Source organism: Rhinoderma darwinii, chromosome 13 (assembly GCF_050947455.1).
Source record: "Rhinoderma darwinii isolate aRhiDar2 chromosome 13, aRhiDar2.hap1, whole genome shotgun sequence".
Classification (NCBI taxonomy): domain Eukaryota; kingdom Metazoa; phylum Chordata; class Amphibia; order Anura; family Rhinodermatidae; genus Rhinoderma; species Rhinoderma darwinii.
In genome coordinates, this window is record NC_134699.1 from 42187369 (window position 1) to 42206255 (window position 18887).

At 43.0% G+C, this 18887-nt stretch overlaps 1 protein-coding gene across 2 annotated transcripts; it reads left to right on the forward strand.

The window, feature by feature from the left end:
* The first annotated feature begins 341 nt into the window (after positions 1-341).
* LOC142666248 (lysosomal protective protein-like) lies at positions 342-18537 on the forward strand. Of its 2 annotated transcripts, none has more exons than XM_075846237.1 (15): positions 342-470; positions 6401-6564; positions 7227-7338; positions 7421-7471; positions 8385-8471; positions 9505-9660; positions 10088-10179; positions 10654-10738; positions 10848-10939; positions 11937-12009; positions 13911-14059; positions 15324-15399; positions 15582-15671; positions 17763-17864; positions 18012-18537. In XM_075846237.1, the coding sequence occupies exons 2-15, from the start codon at positions 6401-6403 to the stop codon at positions 18093-18095; spliced, it is 1413 nt and encodes a 470-aa protein (XP_075702352.1). In that variant the 5' UTR covers positions 342-470; the 3' UTR covers positions 18096-18537. The 2 variants fall into 2 exon arrangements, with proteins under 2 accessions (XP_075702352.1, XP_075702351.1); XM_075846236.1 differs by having other exon boundaries at positions 343-508.
* Positions 18538-18887: the final 350 nt, after the last annotated feature.

Here is an 18887-nt window from a genome sequence, read left to right on the forward strand (position 1 = left end):
GTTGATAAAAAAAAATCTGCTTTCGCTATTGTTTCGCTACGGAACGCAGGTGAGCTGTGTACCGATTTTTATGTTATTTTATTCTCCCACTACAGCTGCAATTTCTTCTGCTTGCAAAGGGTATCGATTCTGAAAATGATATGAAATTGGAAGATTGTTAATAATGTAACCATCTCCTAATACTTTAAATGGCTCACTATAAGATGTAGCTACACAGGAATATTTGGGGTATACAGCCACTGCTGCCATTTCTACATGATCTATGAGGGGGCACTCGGAACCACCAATCACCTCACATGTTAGTCAGGCGAATCCCCCGCAAAGCATCTCGGGAGCTGTAGTTCGTCCACATCACACAGACTGCGCTACTAAGCAGAGACACGTAACCTCCAGCCACGGGGTTGGATCACATGACATGAATCATATAAACGTAAGGAAGTGGCAGCAGTGATAAGGTAAAGAAAGAGGAAGTAAGTGTGGACCGACGGAGAGAACCGGGAGGAGTAAGGTAAACGGGCCACTACACAGGCACGCCGCAGCAGTCACACTTGTGGTGGGGGCGCCCGTTATTTACAGGGGAAGGGCGAAGACACTATAGTGTTAAAGGGTCTGAAGTTTAGTTGTTGCTCGCTTTAACGTGCAGATGAATCCAGTCTATTGTTCTATGTTATCAGCCATGTCATACCGTGACACGCTGGCTGTAGTGTTCTTTAGTGGGGTACCTGCCAGGAAGTCTAGTAAAATATCTGACCCCTCCTTTATTATATGTCCAGTTCTGGGCAGCGTTTTCCTACATGTCTAGCCGCCCTCCTAACCTGCTCTTTTTAGGTTAATGTTTGGTGTATAATTGGGCAGCAGTAGTCTGCAATCTGTTGCTCCTCTATGGAACTAAAACCACCATCTGCCCTGACAGCCGCAGGCAGTATAGCATTTCTGTTTCCTATACTATTGGAATTGTTCTCTTCACCAGCTGGGCAGCGGCTCTAGTCCCATTTTTTTCTTGTAGCCCCTGTTATGAGACTTGCTGCCGTTTATAGTAGTCTGCAATCTGACAGGGGAATCCGCAGGAAATCATTCTCTGCAGCTTCCCTGAGATCTGATGACTGCTTTGCCAAGCATCTTCAGGTTGTATGAAATCTGCTAGTCTTGCCTGCTGCATACGTTACAAGAATTTCTTTCACTTTGTTTTGGGGAATCCCTGATCAGGGACCAATGAATCCTGCTTGGAATCTATTGGTCTTTGGCAAATTAGCTTTAGAAACTTTCAGCTGTTTGAAAGTTTCAGCAATTGAAATGGTTCGACACAACTAATATACGAAGTGGTTTCTACAAATTCAACACAAAATGCTGCTTTTAATATGGTGCGCACTAAATGATGAGGTTCCCCATGCCTGAACTCTAACATGTACGCCTCTACTGACCCAAAAGGACAAGAAGTCTGCTGCAATATGCTTTAAACCCTAGGGAAAATAAACACAGAAGCTCTGGGGTCAGAGGTGCAGAACAATGAACATGCCAGAAGCGCCGATTCCGTTGTACGATGGGCACCCCATGGAACCCACTGACATTACTGGTTGGTGTCTGTGGTTTTACTGGGAACAACCGAGCCATATGCTGTGCGATTTCCAGAATTTGTTGATTTTTTTACAAAGGCCCAAACCGCAGATGTGAACAAGCCTTAATTCAGGCGAGTGGTCCAAAAAGTTGAGAAGAGATCATGGTCTTGCATGAATATGGAAAAAGATGGCACTTAATGTTCCTAGCGATACAGGCATAGTTTAAAATGAACCCCTTCATGCACCTGGATGTAACTGCATGTCCTGGTGTGGGAGTTGTGGTATGAAGTGGGCTCACGTGCTGAGCCCGCTTTATGCTCTGCAGGGCGTTAGGTGTATATTACATATGACACCTCGCACTAACTGCCAGGAACAGGGATCGCTCTGATCCTGGCTGTTTAGTCACTTAGATGCTGCGGTCCATAGCGACTGTGGCATCTAATTGGGAGGGGGTGCAATTACACGGTGCCAATGGTTGTCATAGCAGCTTGGGGTCCTAATGAAGGGCCCCCAGGTCTGATTATTTCTGCTTTTGTTCAGCCTTGACTCTGTCGGGGCCTAACAGAAGCCTGGAAAAATGAGGCTATACTGCGATACATTAGTATTGTACCAGTGAGTTAAAAAAAAAAAAACTTTTCCTCTAAAGTAATGTCAAAAAAACAATTTGGTATAGCCGCTTTCGAACAATTACAATATAACACTATTTAACTCGCACGGTGGACGCCATAAATATTATTTTTTTAAACGTCAAAATTGCTGTTTTTTCGCCTCTAAAAAATGTAATAGAAACCGATCAAAAAGCTGTATGTAACACAAGTGTACCAACAACTACAGCTCGTCCCGCAAAAAATAAGCCCTCGCACCGCTCAATCGCCGAAAAAATAAGTTGTGGCTCTCGGAATGTGACGACACAATTTATTTATTTATTTTTTATTTTTTTTAACCAATGAGTTTTTTTTCTTTGTGAAAGTAGTAAAACCTAAAAAAAACGATAGAAATTTGGTATAACCGTAATCATATTGAGCCAAAGAACAAAGTTAAGTTGTTTTTACCACACGGTGAAATCTATGAAACTGGAAAAACAATGGAGGAATATATATATATTTTTTTTTTTCCAATTCCACCCCACAAAGAATGTGTATTGTTTTGTTTTTCCCCCCCCCCGTACGTTATATGGTACTTTAAATAGTGGCAATAGAAACTACAGCTCCTCCCGCAAATAATCCTTCACACACAGCTCCATTGACAAAGAAGTTGTGGCTCTTGGAAGGTAGGGAATAAAACGAAAAAACAAATGTCTTTGTCCAGGAAGTGTAGCCAGGGCTCCTTTCTACCCTATCTGGACGTGGCAGAAAGAGGAAGTTGTCACCGGCTGCCACCAGATTCATGGGGAGGGTTTAAAAACCCTCGAGTGTCTGCAAAATGCCTGCTCTGAGGCTTCCGTTTACACAGTAAGGCCAGGTTCACACGAACGAGTGCAAACTTGGACGTGGAAAACGGCTGTATTTCACGTCCGAGGGGCACCCGTGCGGGTTCCGTTTTCACTGATCCCCCATAGACTTGATTCTATGGAGGGAGGCGTGAAGACAGAGGAAAATAATACTTGTTCTATTTTTCAACGAACCCTTCACAAGGTCTGTTGAAACATCGGCTGTGTGAATGGCTCCATTGAAATACGTGCGTCCGTGTGACGGCCGTTTTAAAAAGTGTCTGTCACCACATAAGTGCCCTATCTTCTACATAATGTGATCGGCGCTATAATGTAGATTACAGCAGTGTTTTTTATTTCGAAAAACGATCAATTTTGATGGAGTTATGACTTTCTTAATGCCCAACTGGGCGTTTTTTAGCTTTTGACCAAGTGGCGTTGTAAAGAGAAGTGTATGACGCTGATCAATCAGTGACCAATCAGCGTCATACACTTCTCTCCATTCATGTACTCAGCACAGCGTGATCTTGCGAGATCATGATGGGCTGTCACTTACTCACACATACTTTACTGAAGTGTCTTGAGAGTGAATAGACATCACCTCCAGCCAGGACGCAATGTCTATTCACAATCCCGACACTTCGGTAACGTTTGTGTGGGACTTAATGACCGCAAGCATGATCTCGCGAGATCACGCTGTGAGCTGTCGTTTAAAGTATGATCTCGCGAGTTCATGCTTGCTGTCATTACAATACAGTTGTTCCTGTCTTAGTCCCGGGTGTCAGCTGTAATACACAGCTGACACCTTCAGCATATGGAGCGGGCTCAGCGTATGAGCCCGCTCCATATATCTCCCTGCACTGACATGCTATTCAGCCGTGGTGCGTGAAGGGCTTAATGCGCAGCGAATGAGGCAAAGTGAAAATTAAAATTTTCCATTGATATGCCATTTTAATGCACAATATGTTGTGCCACTGAAGACAAATACTTCATACAATGTTGAGCGGGTTCTCCCGGGTATAAAATGTCATGTATGTGGACGTAAGCTGGTGGCACGCCGTAGGGCTCAGAAGGGAGGGAGCGTCGTTTTGCTTTTAGAGCACAGATTTTGCTTGGTAATAGTCCTGTTTGGGTTTTGCAGGTATTTCAGTTTATATTGTGGGGGGCATGTGTAAGCTGCCCGGAGTACATGAGGGTATAATGCGGTAAATAAATATTTCAGAGATATGTGCCCTGTGTTGCACTGATAAATGGCACCCGATCTTATCTGCTTTTGGAACACTGCACAATTTCTGTCGCTATATTCTGAGAGCCAGAACTTTATTTATTTTTTTTCTCCACCGGAGCTGTGTGAGGGCTTATTTGTTGCGGGACAATCTGTGGTTTTCATTGGTACCATTTTAGGGTACATGTGATATGTTTTATTTTATTTTTTTACACTGTTCGCCGTGTGCTATAAATTACATTTTACTTTATTCTGCGGGTCGATACAACTACGGCGATACCAAATGTATATAGTTTATTTTATGTTTTATGCAATAAAATCGCTTTTCTATCATTTTATTTTCTGTGTCCCCATAATCTGAGATCCATAACTTGTTTGACTAAAAAAAAAAAAAAAAAAAAAAAGCTTGATTTTTGCAGAACGGGTGGTAGTTTTGGTACTATTTTAGGGTAGATGCAACTTCCTGATCAATTTTCATTCTATAATTTGGAAGGGGTGGTGACCAATAAAAATAGTGATTCTGGCATTGTTTTACAAAATCATTTTTTTTTTGCGGTGGTTCACCGAGCGGGAAAAATATTAGTGTGGGTCATTACGAACCTGGTGATACCAAATATACTTACTTTTTTAACGTTCATTTTTTTTTCCTATAGTAAATTACTTGTAGGGAAAAAAAGCATTTTTTTTATGTGTTTAAAACGTATAACTTATTGTTACACTTTTTTATAAAACCTTTTTATTACCCTTTTTTTTTTTTTTTTTTTTTCCTTTCCTCTTGAAGACCTGCAGCACTGATAGCTGCTATAATACTTTACACTACGTAGGTACTGTAATGTATTATAAACTCACTGCGACGCTGAGTCACGCTGACAGGACGACTATGGCTCTATTCACACGACAGGGTCAGAGTGTCAGCCGATTAAAAACGGACGTTTTGGTCTCTTTCTCGTCCGTGTTGCATCCGTTCCGGGCAGTGGTTCTGTTTTTAACGGGAGATTTGTGACCCGTTCTACATCCGTTTTAATAATGAATGAATTTAATTTGTACATTTTCTGCCACACACTGCCCCCCTTGTAGGTGGGGCCACACACTGCCCCCCTTGAACATAGCCACCCCCCCATAGATGACACCCCCCCCCCCTTACCTTCCTGTAGCGGACCGCTCCAGAAGAAGTCCCTGACTTCAATGTCCATGTATGAGCAGTGAAGTCAGGAACTTCTCCTTTGATCGGTATCACCGGCCACAGCGCCGGGGATTCCGCTTCAGAATTCCCTGACATCACTGTGTCCATATATGGACAGTGAAGTCGGGGACTTCTGGAGCAGAAATACCAACCACAGGGCCGGGGATTCCGCTTCAGGTGTAGGGGACCACTCCAGGAGAAGTCCCTGATGTGACTGTCCATATATGGACAGTGAAGTTAGGGACTTCTCCTGGAGCGGAATCCTCTGCCACAACTTCGGCAATGCCGTGGCCAGGGATTAGGGATTCCGCTCGTACAGGCAAATACTGAACTCCGTTGGGATTTGGAGATGGCGGTTGCAGCGTGCCAATCTAATGATCTTTGTGAACTGGGGGACATGGTCCATGAGGCATGGGCTGCCAGATGCTGATGTCTGGCTATTCATCACACTTGCAGCAGGTCATGACAGCAAAAGGGTGCTGTACTAAAGAGGCTTGTCACGAAGGGGTTGAATCATTCGGAGACTTCAATAGTCATTAAAACTGGCATTTTGACTTGACTTGTTTTATTAGCTGTGTTGAGCTATTTAAATTGTTCTTGGGTTTTGTGTATTTTTTTTTTTTTTTCTTAAACTGAAAGCGATCTGTGCTTTGATAAGTAAGCAACATGAGAGGGCCGAGATCAACCGATCCGGGGTCCTGTGATGCAGAGATCTTGGGGTTGCCCCTCCCTCGTTACCACTATATAATCTTAGCACCTGCATTGGTCTTCCAGTTATCCTCAGTTACATGATCAGACTGAGGGAGTGCTGTTTCATACATATGAGCAATGTTCATGATGGGCCACATGATCTCTCATGGGTGAGTAACTGTTTTGTGCTGCTGGAGGTTGCCCCTATCCCCAGGCAAATTTTCAGTATTGGTTATTAATTTTGGCATTGGTGAGCGGTGCGGCCTTGTGTTGACACTTTGTCCCTCTGCTGTTGTGACTTTGCGATCTCCTCCTAGATGCATCTGTTCCTATTCTGCTCTGTGCTCCTGGGAGCTGTATTAGTGGATGCTGCACCTTCTTCAGATGAGATCATTTATCTACCGGGGCTTAAAAAGCAGACAGATTTCCGCCAATTCTCGGGCTACTTGAATATACCTGGAGGAAAGCACCTCCACTACTGGTGAGTATAAGGTTATTGCCTCTACATATATTACAGATGAGCAAACTGGTTATCCAACGTCCCGCTTCAACCACTGCTAGGGTTACATTTTCTATGGCCAAAGTTGGCAAGTCTGTCATTTGATTTGCATAGTTAGGGCGGATTTACACGAACGTGTGCGTTTTGCGCGCGCAAAAGGTACTTAACAGCTCCGTGTGTCTACACCATATGATGCGTGGCTGCGTGCTTTTCGCGCCGCTGCCATCATTATGACACTCTGTTTGTATGTTTGTAAACAGAAAAGCACGTGGTGCTTTTCTGTTTTCATTCATACTGTTTACTGCTGTTGCACGAATCACGTGCGTCACACGGAAGTGCTTCCGTGTGCTTCGTGTGATTTTCACACACCCATTGACTTCAGTGGGTGCGTGAACAACGCACAAATATAGGACATGTCGTGAGTTTCACACTGCGTGAAAACCACGGACTGTCTGCACGGCCCCACAAGCTAAATAGGATAACTTTTTTTTTTTTTTTTTTTTTTTTTTTTTTAATCCAATTCTAGTTGAGAATGGTGAAACCAACCAATTGATAAGATCATTTAATAATGCTATTATATTTTTATGTGTGTGTGTGTGTGTTCCTATAGATCACCATACTCTGTGTACATTCTGACTCTCCAGGTTTGTCGAGTCCCAGAAGAACCCCAGCTCTAGTCCCCTGGTCCTGTGGCTGAATGGCGGGCCTGGCTGTAGCTCCCTGGATGGATTGCTGACAGAACATGGTCCCTTCCTTGTACGTCACTGCCTGCAGGTGTCTTTGTATCAGGAGGTCGTATTATCCTATCCTTTCATGACTTTGCCTGGTTTTATTGCAGATCCAGCCTGATGGCGCAACACTGGAATACAACTCCTACTCTTGGAACAAGGTAATTATGGGATGTTTCAGGCTTAAAGAGGCTCTGTCACCAGATTTTGCAACCCCTATCTGCTATTGCAGCAGATCGGCGCTGCAATGTAGATTACAGTAACTTTTTTATTTTTAAAAAACGAGCATTTTTGGCCAAGTTATGACCATTTTTGTAGTTATGCAAATGAGGCTTGCAAAAGTCCAAGTGGGCGTGTTTAAAAGTAAAAGTCCAAGTGGGCGTGTATTATGTGCGTACATCGGGGCGTTTTTAATACTTTTACTAGCTGGGCGTTCTGATGAGAAGTATCATCCACTTCTCTTCAGAACGCCCAGCTTCTGCCAGATCACGCTGTGACGTCACTCACAGGTCCTGCATCGTGTCAGACGAGCGAGGACACATCGGCACCAGAGGCTACAGTTGATTCTGCAGCAGCATCAGTGTTTGCAGGTAAGTCGATGTAGCTACTTACCTGCAAACGCTGATGCTGCTGCATAATCAACTGTAGCCTCTGGTGCCGATGTGGCCAACACGATGCAGGACCTGGGGCAGTAAGTGAGTGACGTCACAGCGTGATCTCTCGAGAACACGGCTGTGTCTGCACTGCCAGAAGCTGGGCATTCTGAAGAGAAGTGGATGATACTTCTCGTCAGAACGCCCAGCTAGTAATAGTAGTAAAAACGCCCCGATGTACGCACATAATACACGCCCACTTGGACTTTTGCAAGCCTCATTTGAATAACTACAAAAATGGTCATAACTTGGCCAAAAATGCTCGTTTTTAAAAAAATAACGTTACTGTAATCTACATTGCAGCGCCGATCTGCTGCAATAGCAGATAGGGGTTGCAAAATCTGGTGACAGAGCCTCTTTAACCTTAAAAGTGAGAACATGACTAAAATTAACACAATTTTCTGTTTTTTTTATTGCTCAGATTGCAAATGTCTTGTATCTTGAAGCCCCAGCCGGTGTCGGCTTCTCCTATGCTGATGATAAGAACTATAAGACCAATGATACCGAGGTAAGCGAACCAACCGCAGCAGTAGGATATTGCCAAAAACTGTCTGTTTAATTTGTTTCTACTTCACATTTACTTTTATATCTGCAAAATGGTTGGAAGAAACAGATTATATCATCTTAGGCTTTGAGTCTACCGTATACTTCTCTGTAGAATCCATTCCAGAGTTAGAACAAAAACCAGCACTGCACCAAACTGCTGTGTGAACAAGGCCTTAGAGGTTTCCAACAGTTCGCAGATCTTTGCTAAAAATAAGAAATTGTCACATAATCAAATTTTGAAGCTCCCATGCCGACCGTTCTGCATTTACCCACTGCTCTGTGATTACTAGGTCACGGCAATGATGTGCCATACTCGACACGTGACCACGGCAGCTAATCGCTGACAGCAGGTGTGGCATGTTGTCGCTACGACCTAGTAAATTCCAGTGGTTTAGCACAGAACAATTGGCGCTGTAGCCTTGAAATATGCGTATATTTGTTTTTTATAGCAGTGGCTGCTTATACTGAAGTTTTGTTTTTTTTTGTTTTTTTTTTTTAAATCTGAAAACTCCATTAAGTAATTTATTCTCAGTTTCTGGGAAAGCTTGGTGATGACCAGTGAGGCTAAAAGGAGAAAGGGGCTTCTCCACCAGCCTACCCGGAACCTGAGTGGTAAATCTACCCAGTGTTCATTACCATGACTAAGTCTGGCTGCAGGGCATGGATTTCTGCTTGCATACGCTCTTCTATTCAACCTGTTGTAGGAAGTGAACCTTGCAATTCAAGTCATATGTACATTTTATATTCCTATACTTGCACTGTGTGTGCGCCTTGTTCTTTCTCTATCTGACCTGTACTGGTGGAGAAGCTCTAGGAAAACCAGCCAAATAAAACTGGTAATGTCAAGTATGCCGCCACTTACTGGTTCTCTGCTGATCTCGTGAGATTCCAGCTTGTAGGGATGTTTAGGAAATAATTAACCCAAAGTTCTGGATAATGTATGACTTCCTTCTTCTTAACTGGTCCTCGCCCATTGTACCTTTTTTGTTTCACAGGTTGCCCGTAATAACTATCTGGCGTTGAAGGAGTTTTACAGACTGTTCCCAGAATACAGTAAAAATAATCTTTACATCACAGGAGAGAGCTATGGAGGCGTTTATGTCCCATCGCTGGCTGTGGAGGTTTCACAAGACTCCAGTATAAATCTTAAAGTAGGATATTTCTCTATATTGTGACATGTTCCATGAGCGGGTCTTCTGATCATACAGCAATCTGGTATTGGCTAAGGTTGCAATGTACAGAGTATCTGAAGTACCTGGAAATTCCCATACCTTCAGTGATGTTTGGAACACTTCTTTCTAGAATTAGAGGGGTTCTCCAGTTTTTTATATTCTAACCGGTTTCTTAGCCATGTTGGTAAATAACATTGGCGTCCTGGGAGTTGGACCTACTAATTGATGGCTTGTTCCCCTCTATACAGTGATGTATTAAATACAACACAGGGAGGATTTCATGTGCATGACCATACAGTGACCTCTGGAGATGGGGGATATATATATATATATATATATATATATATATATATATATATACACCTCATGTATTTTGGTTCTCCGCTAATTTTTCTTTTATTTTCAGGGGATGGCTATTGGCAATGGACTGAGTAGCTACGAGACTAATGACAATTCCCTGGTTTTCTTTGCTTATTACCATGGAATCCTGGGTAGTGAGTAAGTGACAATATTTCTCCTAGTTCCCATCATGTATTTATACTGGTTATATGATGCCATGTTCTGCTCAATAATATACTTGTTCATATAGCCAAACATGCGTGTTATTTCTATGGAGGGAGCTCTTGCCCGATACATCTGGAGAATTTCACCTCCTAGAGTTGAAAGGTCAATTGGAGAGTCTAACGCCAAAATTCTCTTGACATGAGAATAGCCAAAGGGCTCTGCATACTTATAACCATACAAACCGTAGAATCTGGCAAAAATCAGCAAACTGTTGGCTATACGGTTACCAACCCCATATGCAGCTGCCAGATGTCTCGGGGGAGGGGGACCACAACCTGCCCAGTCTCCCTGACCATAGATATACAGCACCTACAGATGTTGGGTTGTCACAGGATGATCATGTGACGTGTAGGCCGCTAGAATCAGTTTGCAGACATTGGGTTTCACAGTTGTTTTGGTTTCTTGCAGACTTTGGAAAGAACTGCAGAATTTCTGCTGTAAAGAGGGAACTTGTCAGTTCTACAACAACCCTGACACTGAGTGCTCCCTGCGGGTAAGAATCTGCCTGCGTGTGGTTATAAAGGGATGGGTTTGTAGAGCGGAACTGTCATTGGTTTAATGATTAAATATATGAAGACATCAAGATTTAACCACTTGTGTAGGTACAAGAGGCCATGCATGATGTATACAGCACCGGACTAAACATCTATAATCTGTATGAAAACTGTGTTGGGGGAGCTCCAGGAGAGATCCGGTATGTATGGTCCACCCCCCCCCCCCCCATATTGATACATTGGAAGCTACAATTTGCTTTTCCCGCTGAGCTTTCCACCATACTGCTGGATATACATGTTGCTAAGCCAATACCTCTCCTCTTCCCCACATCGCTACCCGTTTCAACTGATTTCTGGAAATCAAAAATGAACTGACTAATCATGTCTGTTTTGGAAAACTGCTCCGCCAAATATGCAATAAACCCACATGCACGTAGATTGCAGAGACTAGCTGTTGCAATACAACCTCAGACACCGCTTATCTCCCAGGGGAATAAAGGTTTGAGCATGCTGAAATCAGATCTAGTCCTATCATTGGTTCACAAACCCCCCCCCCCCCCCCCCACACTTTTCAAATGATCAATGCCAGGGGACTGTTGCGCCATCACCACTGCAGATTCTTCAGACATTTATCTAAGGCTTCGTTAACGCCTGCGTTCTGTTTTCTGCTGCTCTGTCATAGGAGAGAGCAGAGCGTTAAATTGTTTTAATAAATATATACATAAGCGCCATATCGTCATGACTGAAAACAACCGGTGCCTGATGAAACCCGCCGTCTCTAATGGTAATGGGTTTTGTCGGCCAAAATATCACAGCATGCTGTGCTATTTTGTATGGTGCGTGTTTTGAAGCGTTAGATCTGCTATTCTGATCCAGCAGTTTCATATAGACTGATTTAAAAATACCAGTGTATAGTCAGACAGGCAGCCGCTCTGCTTTTTGTATTTTTGTATTTTTTCCCTCAAAGGAACAGCATTTCTTAATAGACTTGCCTTAGTAGTTGGTTATTACTACGGTACCGGTCTAATATGTAGCGAAAAATGCATCTCCGATTTTGAAGCTTCATTTTAGAATGGGTCATACATTCTTCAGTTCTCTACATACTGACCATAGCCTCGTGCTGTGTGCCTCAATAACTGTGTAGTAAGCTGCAGATAAGAATTTTTTTTTTTTTATTTAACTTTTTTTGTTTTACAGAGATAAAGGAGATCACATCGCCGTTTATTACCCTGGGTTAATTTCACCAAAAATGCATGTACATTTTGAGAGGGTAAGTGCATTGTATGCAAGTTATGAAGAATACTTTCCTCAGAAAATGGTCCGCCAGTCGTCCTCCAAGCTGTTGCAAATCCAATTAAAGGGGTTTTCCCATCTCAACAGTATATGCCATAAATGTCCGCTAGATGCAGGTTCACCTCTGGGAACCGTACCTATCTCTAGAACAGGGCGCCCTGACGCCCGTCCTACCTCCTGGCACAGGGCTCCAGCAGAGCTATGAAGTGGTCAGGTTCTGTTGCACAGCAGGGACCCAGCAGCAATACATGCGATCAGAAAAACTTCTGATTGCAAGCATTTAACCCCTCAGATGCCAGTGTCAGATGTGAACACCACAGCTGAGGGGTTTTTACTGTCCCTTTTTGCTTCAGGGGCTGGTCACCGGCTCCTGCATGGTAAGATTGCCGGAGCCGGTGCACTCCTATAGCAGGCTGGGAGCCTGACACTTCTGAATCTTTTCTGTGAGATTCCAGCAAGGCAAGCATAATCTCGCGAGACTACGATGTAACCTGTCATTTCAAACGAGATTACACTTGCCTTGCTGGAATCTCAGAAAAGATTCTGAATAAACATCACGTCCAGGCTGGTAGTGATGTATATTCATTGTCAGGACACTGTAGTAATGTTATAGTGTGTGTGTATATATATATGTAGCTGCACATAACGATATAACTATATCGCTAGTGCTGTGTAAATGAATGGAGAGGAGTGCATGATGCTAATTGGTCAGCATCCTACACTCCCCTGTACAACGCCCACTTGGTCTAAAGTAAAAACACGCCCACTTGGGCATTAAGAAACTCATTAGCATAAAGCTAAAAATCGCTCTGAACGTGGTTTCAAATAGATCGTTGTTCTAAATAAAAAGCATTACGGTCACCTACATTATAGCGTTGATCTCCTTTTATGTAGGAGATATGGCACTTAAAGAGGCTCTGTCACCACATAAGGGGTTAGAGAAGCAGAACCCCGCTCGTTGCACTGAATTGTCTGTATGGCCTTATTCACACAAACGTGTCCATTTTGCGCATTTAAAAAACGCAGCATTTTTCTTGCATTGCAGTTCCGTGTACGGTGAGTCTGTATTTTTACGTGCGTATGCCATCCGTATGTCACGCGTTTTTACGTCCGCAAAATAAACAAGGTGTTTTTCTAATTTCTGTGAATCACGCACAGCACACTGTCCTTGATTTTCACGCACCCACTGACTTCAATGGCTGCGTGATGTGAAAAAAAAATGCACAAGTATAGGACACAGTGAGCTTCACGCAGCGGACATACGCTGCATGAAAAACACTGTCTGAGTGGCCCCATTGAATTGCATAGGTTCGTGTGGCGGCCGGTTTAACGCGCGTAACACGGACGTGACATACGAGCGTGTGACTAAGGCCTTAGATACGGCCAGCACACTCGTTCAATGGAGTGGGCTCAGCCAGTGAGCCGGCTCCATACTCTTACACCCAACGTGCACTGTGTATATATACGGCGGATGTCGGGTAGTGGTTAAAGGGAAACTGAGGTGAAAGTTTAGTTGTAAAGTCTCGTATATGACCTGTAACCCACAGCACCTTCCGTCCGAAATAGTGCACCTTCTGTCAACTGCGCTATTGTTTCCGCCAAAAAAGGAACCTTTACGGAACGGAAACCGTTTGCAACGTAAACGTTACTGTTGAAATTCATGGTAATGCAAACGGAAGCTATGGTTTCAGTTTGCCTTTCCGTTGATGGGTTCCTCTGACTAAACCCTAACGCTGATGTGAACAGGCCCTCCCGTGGGGACACTGCCTCAGTTCCGATGGCCAAGCACGCTGACGTTGCTTCTTAACTCCATTGACCGTACTTCTAATGTCCCAGCTGGATGTTATTGCTCATTGTGACCTTTTCTCTCTGGTGCAGAAGCTGGTTCTTCTATCCAACACACAGAAGCCTGTTAAAATGGACCCACCATGCATAGACAGCACGGCTTCCAGCGCCTTCCTGAATGATCCCTTTGTGAGGAAGGCCCTGCATGTTTCTCCTGAGGTCAACAAATGGGAGGTTTGCAGGTGAGGACACTGATTAATCAGCTACGCAAAATGGACACCATCTTTTGTCAGTCACCAAGTTGACTGGACTTGCATCATATCCCATTGGGACAATCGGCAGATGGTAGAAAGTAAAGACTTTCAACAGGCCTGAACTTGTCTATTACGTTAACTTTTACGAGCACTATGATAGAGTAAGGGTGAGGACACACATGACAGTATCCGCATGGATCCAAAAGCCACAACCACATGCCGTGGGTGCAAGTTACAAATTGTTAGTTCATGGCCACGCTATTTCACAGGTAATACATTGATTACTAATGGCTGCAAGCTTTTGCGGCTAAAAGATCGCGCAGCAATTAACTATAAATGTGTAATCCACGGTGATTTTTGGCTGCATGCAGATACCACTGTGTAGTAAAAAGTAATATTTTACTTCTATAAAAGAACCCGGTTATGTTGTATTATGCTTTTACTTCCTGGAAGTATTCCTGAATTGGAACTGCCCCACTAGTTTAGTCAAGGAAATCTAGGACTTCAGGCCTCCCAGATTACCCTGCCCCCTCAATCTCTATCTGCTGTCTACTTTTTTTCCTTCTGTGTGAGGCAGTACATACAATATTAACTCCATTATGTCAAAATCATTTCCTACGATGAGGCGATAAATTAAATTTTAACTGTAGCTTGTTTGGCAACAAAAAAAGCGAAATTTTCCCTTGTAAGGGTATGTTCACATGGAGTGTTTTCAGCCGTTATTTCAGGCCGTAAACGTCCCGAAAAACAGCTAAGTAATCGGAAGCAGAACGCATCAAAACATCTGCCCATGGATTTCAATGGGAAAAACAGTGTTCTGTTCCGACGGGGCGTTTTTTACGCGGCCGTTTTTAAAAACGGCTGTGTAAAAACAGCCGAGAAAAAAGTGCATGTCACTTGAGCTGTTTCTGGAGCCGGTTTTCATACTCCACAGAAAAACTGCTGTTAACGCTGTGAAAAACACTACTTTGATTCAAAAACGTCTGAAAATCAGGAGCTGCTTTCCCTTGAGAACCGCTCCGATTTTTCAGACTTTTTTTTTTCTTTGTGTGTGCACATACCCTTCTAGTGATCCAGGCTTGATATGCACGTGGCATATGAATAAGTGTAGGCCAAGACTATATGTGCAGTGTGGCTATATGGTGATTGATACGTCAGGTCTATATGACAGTATATGTCTAGCAGGTATTGTTCGTTAGCTCATGGTGTACATTGAAGAAAACCGTAATCGACTAATGTATTGTTTCTGCAGTTTTGATGTATACCGGAACTATGGGCGCGTGTATGAGACCATGAAAGACCATTACTTGAAGCTGCTCAGCACTCTGGTAAGAGGAGAGGCGTGATGGAGTATACCAGGATTAGGAGACTTATGCGGTCTTCTTATAATAAACTATATTTTATTATGTGTTACTATGCGGAACTGTGGCACGAAGATAATGGGCCTTTTCAATTTCCAACATTGGTATGTTTTTCTGACAAGTTTTTTATTTTTTTTTATTTGATATAGAAGTACCATATTCTGGTGTATAACGGAGATGTTGATATGGCCTGCAATTTCCTTGGTGATGAGTGGTTTGTGGATTCTCTGCAGCAGAAGGTAACTACTTGTACTCTTGTCTTGCCTCTAAGGTGACTCTAGGATCATGAAAAAGCATAAAGTGAATTTCTGCATTTTATTATATAATTCTTTAGACGCTTGTGGTGGTTAATTTCGTAAAATATTTTTATGGTGGTTGGAGTTTTGTCTAATACAGAGCTCCAAATCCCCTTCATAGATATCTATTAAAACTTAGCATTCTGGCTGCCGCCACTAGAGGGGGTTTAGTCAATACTAAAGGGGGGGAGACACTTTAATCAACTTATTGTCAAGGAATCCTAAGAAATAGGAATTTTCCAAGGCGGAGAACCCATTTAAAGAGGCTCTGTCACCAGATTTTGCAACCCCTATCTGCTATTGCAGCAGATCGGCGCTGCAATGTAGATTACAGTAACGTTTTTATTTTTAAAAAACGAGCATTTTTGGCCAAGTTATGACCATTTTCGTATTTATGCAAATGAGGCTTGCAAAAGTACAACTGGGCGTGTTGAAAAGTAAAAGTACAACTGGGCATGTATTATGTGCGTACATCGGGGCGTGTTTACTTCTTTTACTAGCTGAGCTTTCTGACGAGAAGTATCATCCACTTCTCTTCACAACGCCCAGCTTCTGGCAGTGCAGCACTGTGACGTCACTCACAGGTCCTGCATCGTGTCGGCACCAGAGGCTACAGTTGATTCTGCAGCAGCATCAGCATTTGCAGGTAAGTAGCTACATCGACTTACCTGCAAACGCCGATGCTGCTGCAGAATCATCTGTAGCCTCTGGTGCCGACACGATGCAGGACCTGTGAGTGACGTCACAGTGCTGCACTGCCAGAAGCTGGGCGTTGTGAAGAGAAGTGGATGATACTTCTATACACAACGCCCAGCTAGTAAAAGTAGTAAACACGCCCTGATGTACGCACATAATACACGCCCAGTTGTACTTTTACTTTTCAACACGCCCAGTTGTACTTTTGCAAGCCTCATTTGCATAAATACGAAAATGGTCATAACGTGGCCAAAAATGCTCGTTTTTTAAAAATAAAAACGTTACTGTAATCTACATTGCAGCGCCTATCTGCTGCAATAGCAGATAGGGGTTGCAAAATCTGGTGACAGAGCCTCTTTAAATTCAATATGTACTAAGCTCCCTCCAGTGGTGGTTTCAGGCATCGAGCATGGTATGCTTTTTTTTTTTTTTTTTTTTTTTTTTTTTAAATCTTTCTATGCAGGGAATTTTGAGCTTTGTTTTTGTAATACAGAGCTGCAACCACTAGAAAGATATACTAAAAATCAATCGGCGCAACATTTTGGACATTTTGTGAAAGTTGGAACCATGATATTCAAGGGTAGACCTTAACTTTATCCAATCCCCTTATGTTAAAAGAACCGTTCTCTAATACAGGGTTACTGGAATCTTTCTTCAGTCACGAGTCTTTTAGTAATGACATGCAGGGTTGATGGTCGCTTCCCTTGTCACTGCATTGGAACCTGTCCGCTAACACGCTGCCATAAACCGTTGGCTTACTAGTGTACTGAGCAACCACGGAGCATGATTTTCGCATAGTACTGTCAGAATGGTTACACAGCTATAGGGAGTTTTTACTAAGCATATAAATGTTTACCCACTGGTTATTTACGTTGTTGGGCTGTGTTCACGTCAGGCTTCCGTTCACGTCAGGCTTCCGTTCACGGGTACCGTTCGACCTCTGTCGGAGGAACAGATGAACGGAAAGCCAAATGTAAACCATAGCTTCCATATGCATTACCATTGATTTCAATGGTAATACTTCCGTTGCAGTTCATTTGCGTGTGGTTTTTTTTTTTTGGTGAAACAATGGCTATCTACTACGCTATTTTCGCGAAAAAAAAAAAAAAACAACTGCAACGGAAGCATTGCTGTTGAAATCTATGGTAATGCAAATGGAAGCTATGGTTTCTATTTGGCTTTCCGATGGGAGAACCGGTGAATGGAAGCCCAACGCTGATGTGAACAGGCCCTGAGGCTACATTTGTATTAAAATAAACTTTGTAAATAAGTCTACATTATTTATACAATTCGGAAGTCCTTTTCTAGTATTCTGACTGCTCTTCTTTTGATGTTTAGCTACAAGTACAGCGCCGGCCATGGCTGTATAGTGATGGAGACAAGCAACAGATTGGAGGATTTGTGAAGGAATTTTCCAATTTGACTTTCCTTACAATCAAGGTATGGTAAACCTTTGGCAGAAGGTCTTGAGTCTGATATTTTACTCGTACCTCTCCTCCGCCTTTACAAAATGATGGCAAGGTGCAGAGCGTGTCATGTGCCACAGCCTTCAGTCACTTACTACACTCTTTTCCCCTCTTCTTCCAGGGAGCAGGACATATGGTGCCTACAGACAAGCCCGGCACGGCCTTCATCGTGTTCAGCCGCTTTATTAACAACGAGCCTTTCTAAAACCTGATTATTGCTGCTCCGTCTGCACAATATTTATTGGGGGTCTACAGGTTACAGCTTATTCTGAAGTTCACCACTGCTGCAAGTTCAGACTTTTATTCCTTACCATGAATTTTCTCGTCTCCTATGAACGGGTCGTTGTCTCAGGATGGTTATAAGAAGCCGCACTGAAATACAACTGCTCACGATTTCTATCTGATTTACTGTATAAATAGTTAATTGCAGAGAAGGGTTTATCAGATCTGTGGCCTAACAGTCACTTAACATTTCTGAGATCTGCCAAGATTGCGTGGATTCCGGTCTTGTGACCCATATGTTACCACTGGATGTCACAATGTGATTTTTCTTTTGCACTTCAAACCTCAAACCTAAATGAGATTGTAGAACATTTGTCAAACCAACTGGGATGTAACTAATTTCAATAAAGTCGTCTTTTCTTTAATTGGTCTCACTTTTTATTTTTAATATGGCTGATAATGGGTATTGTGGCCGGCAAGAGACTTAAAAGGAATGTCTCGTGTGTTATTTAAAGGCTTGTCCACACGTAATTGAATTGCTGCAGAAAGTTTCTGCGGCGTTTGCGCTGAACTAGCGGACGTTCCGCTGCGGAAAAACCGTGTGCGTGCTGGGCATGGTCCTAGTCCTTTCTGACAGACTATTTCATGAAGTACAGCAAACATTCCTGGAATAATTAGTTGTTCTTTCCAGATCTGTAGATCATGATTCATATATTATACAACACATCTGGTTAGCAAACAGCCGAGCTTTTGCTTTTAAGTTCCCACATGCAGC

What these genes read in the sequence shown, in the direction of transcription:
- LOC142666248 (XM_075846237.1), top strand. Translation starts at nt 6,401, where the DNA reads ATGCATCTGTTCCTATTCTGCTCTGTGCTCCTGGGAGCTGTATTAGTG. An exon ending in ACTCCTACTCTTGGAACAAG is followed by an intron (nt 7,472 to 8,384) that starts GTAATTATGGGA and finishes TTTATTGCTCAG; the next exon opens with ATTGCAAATGTCTTGTATCT. An exon ending in ATAAGACCAATGATACCGAG is followed by an intron (nt 8,472 to 9,504) that starts GTAAGCGAACCA and finishes TTTGTTTCACAG; the next exon opens with GTTGCCCGTAATAACTATCT.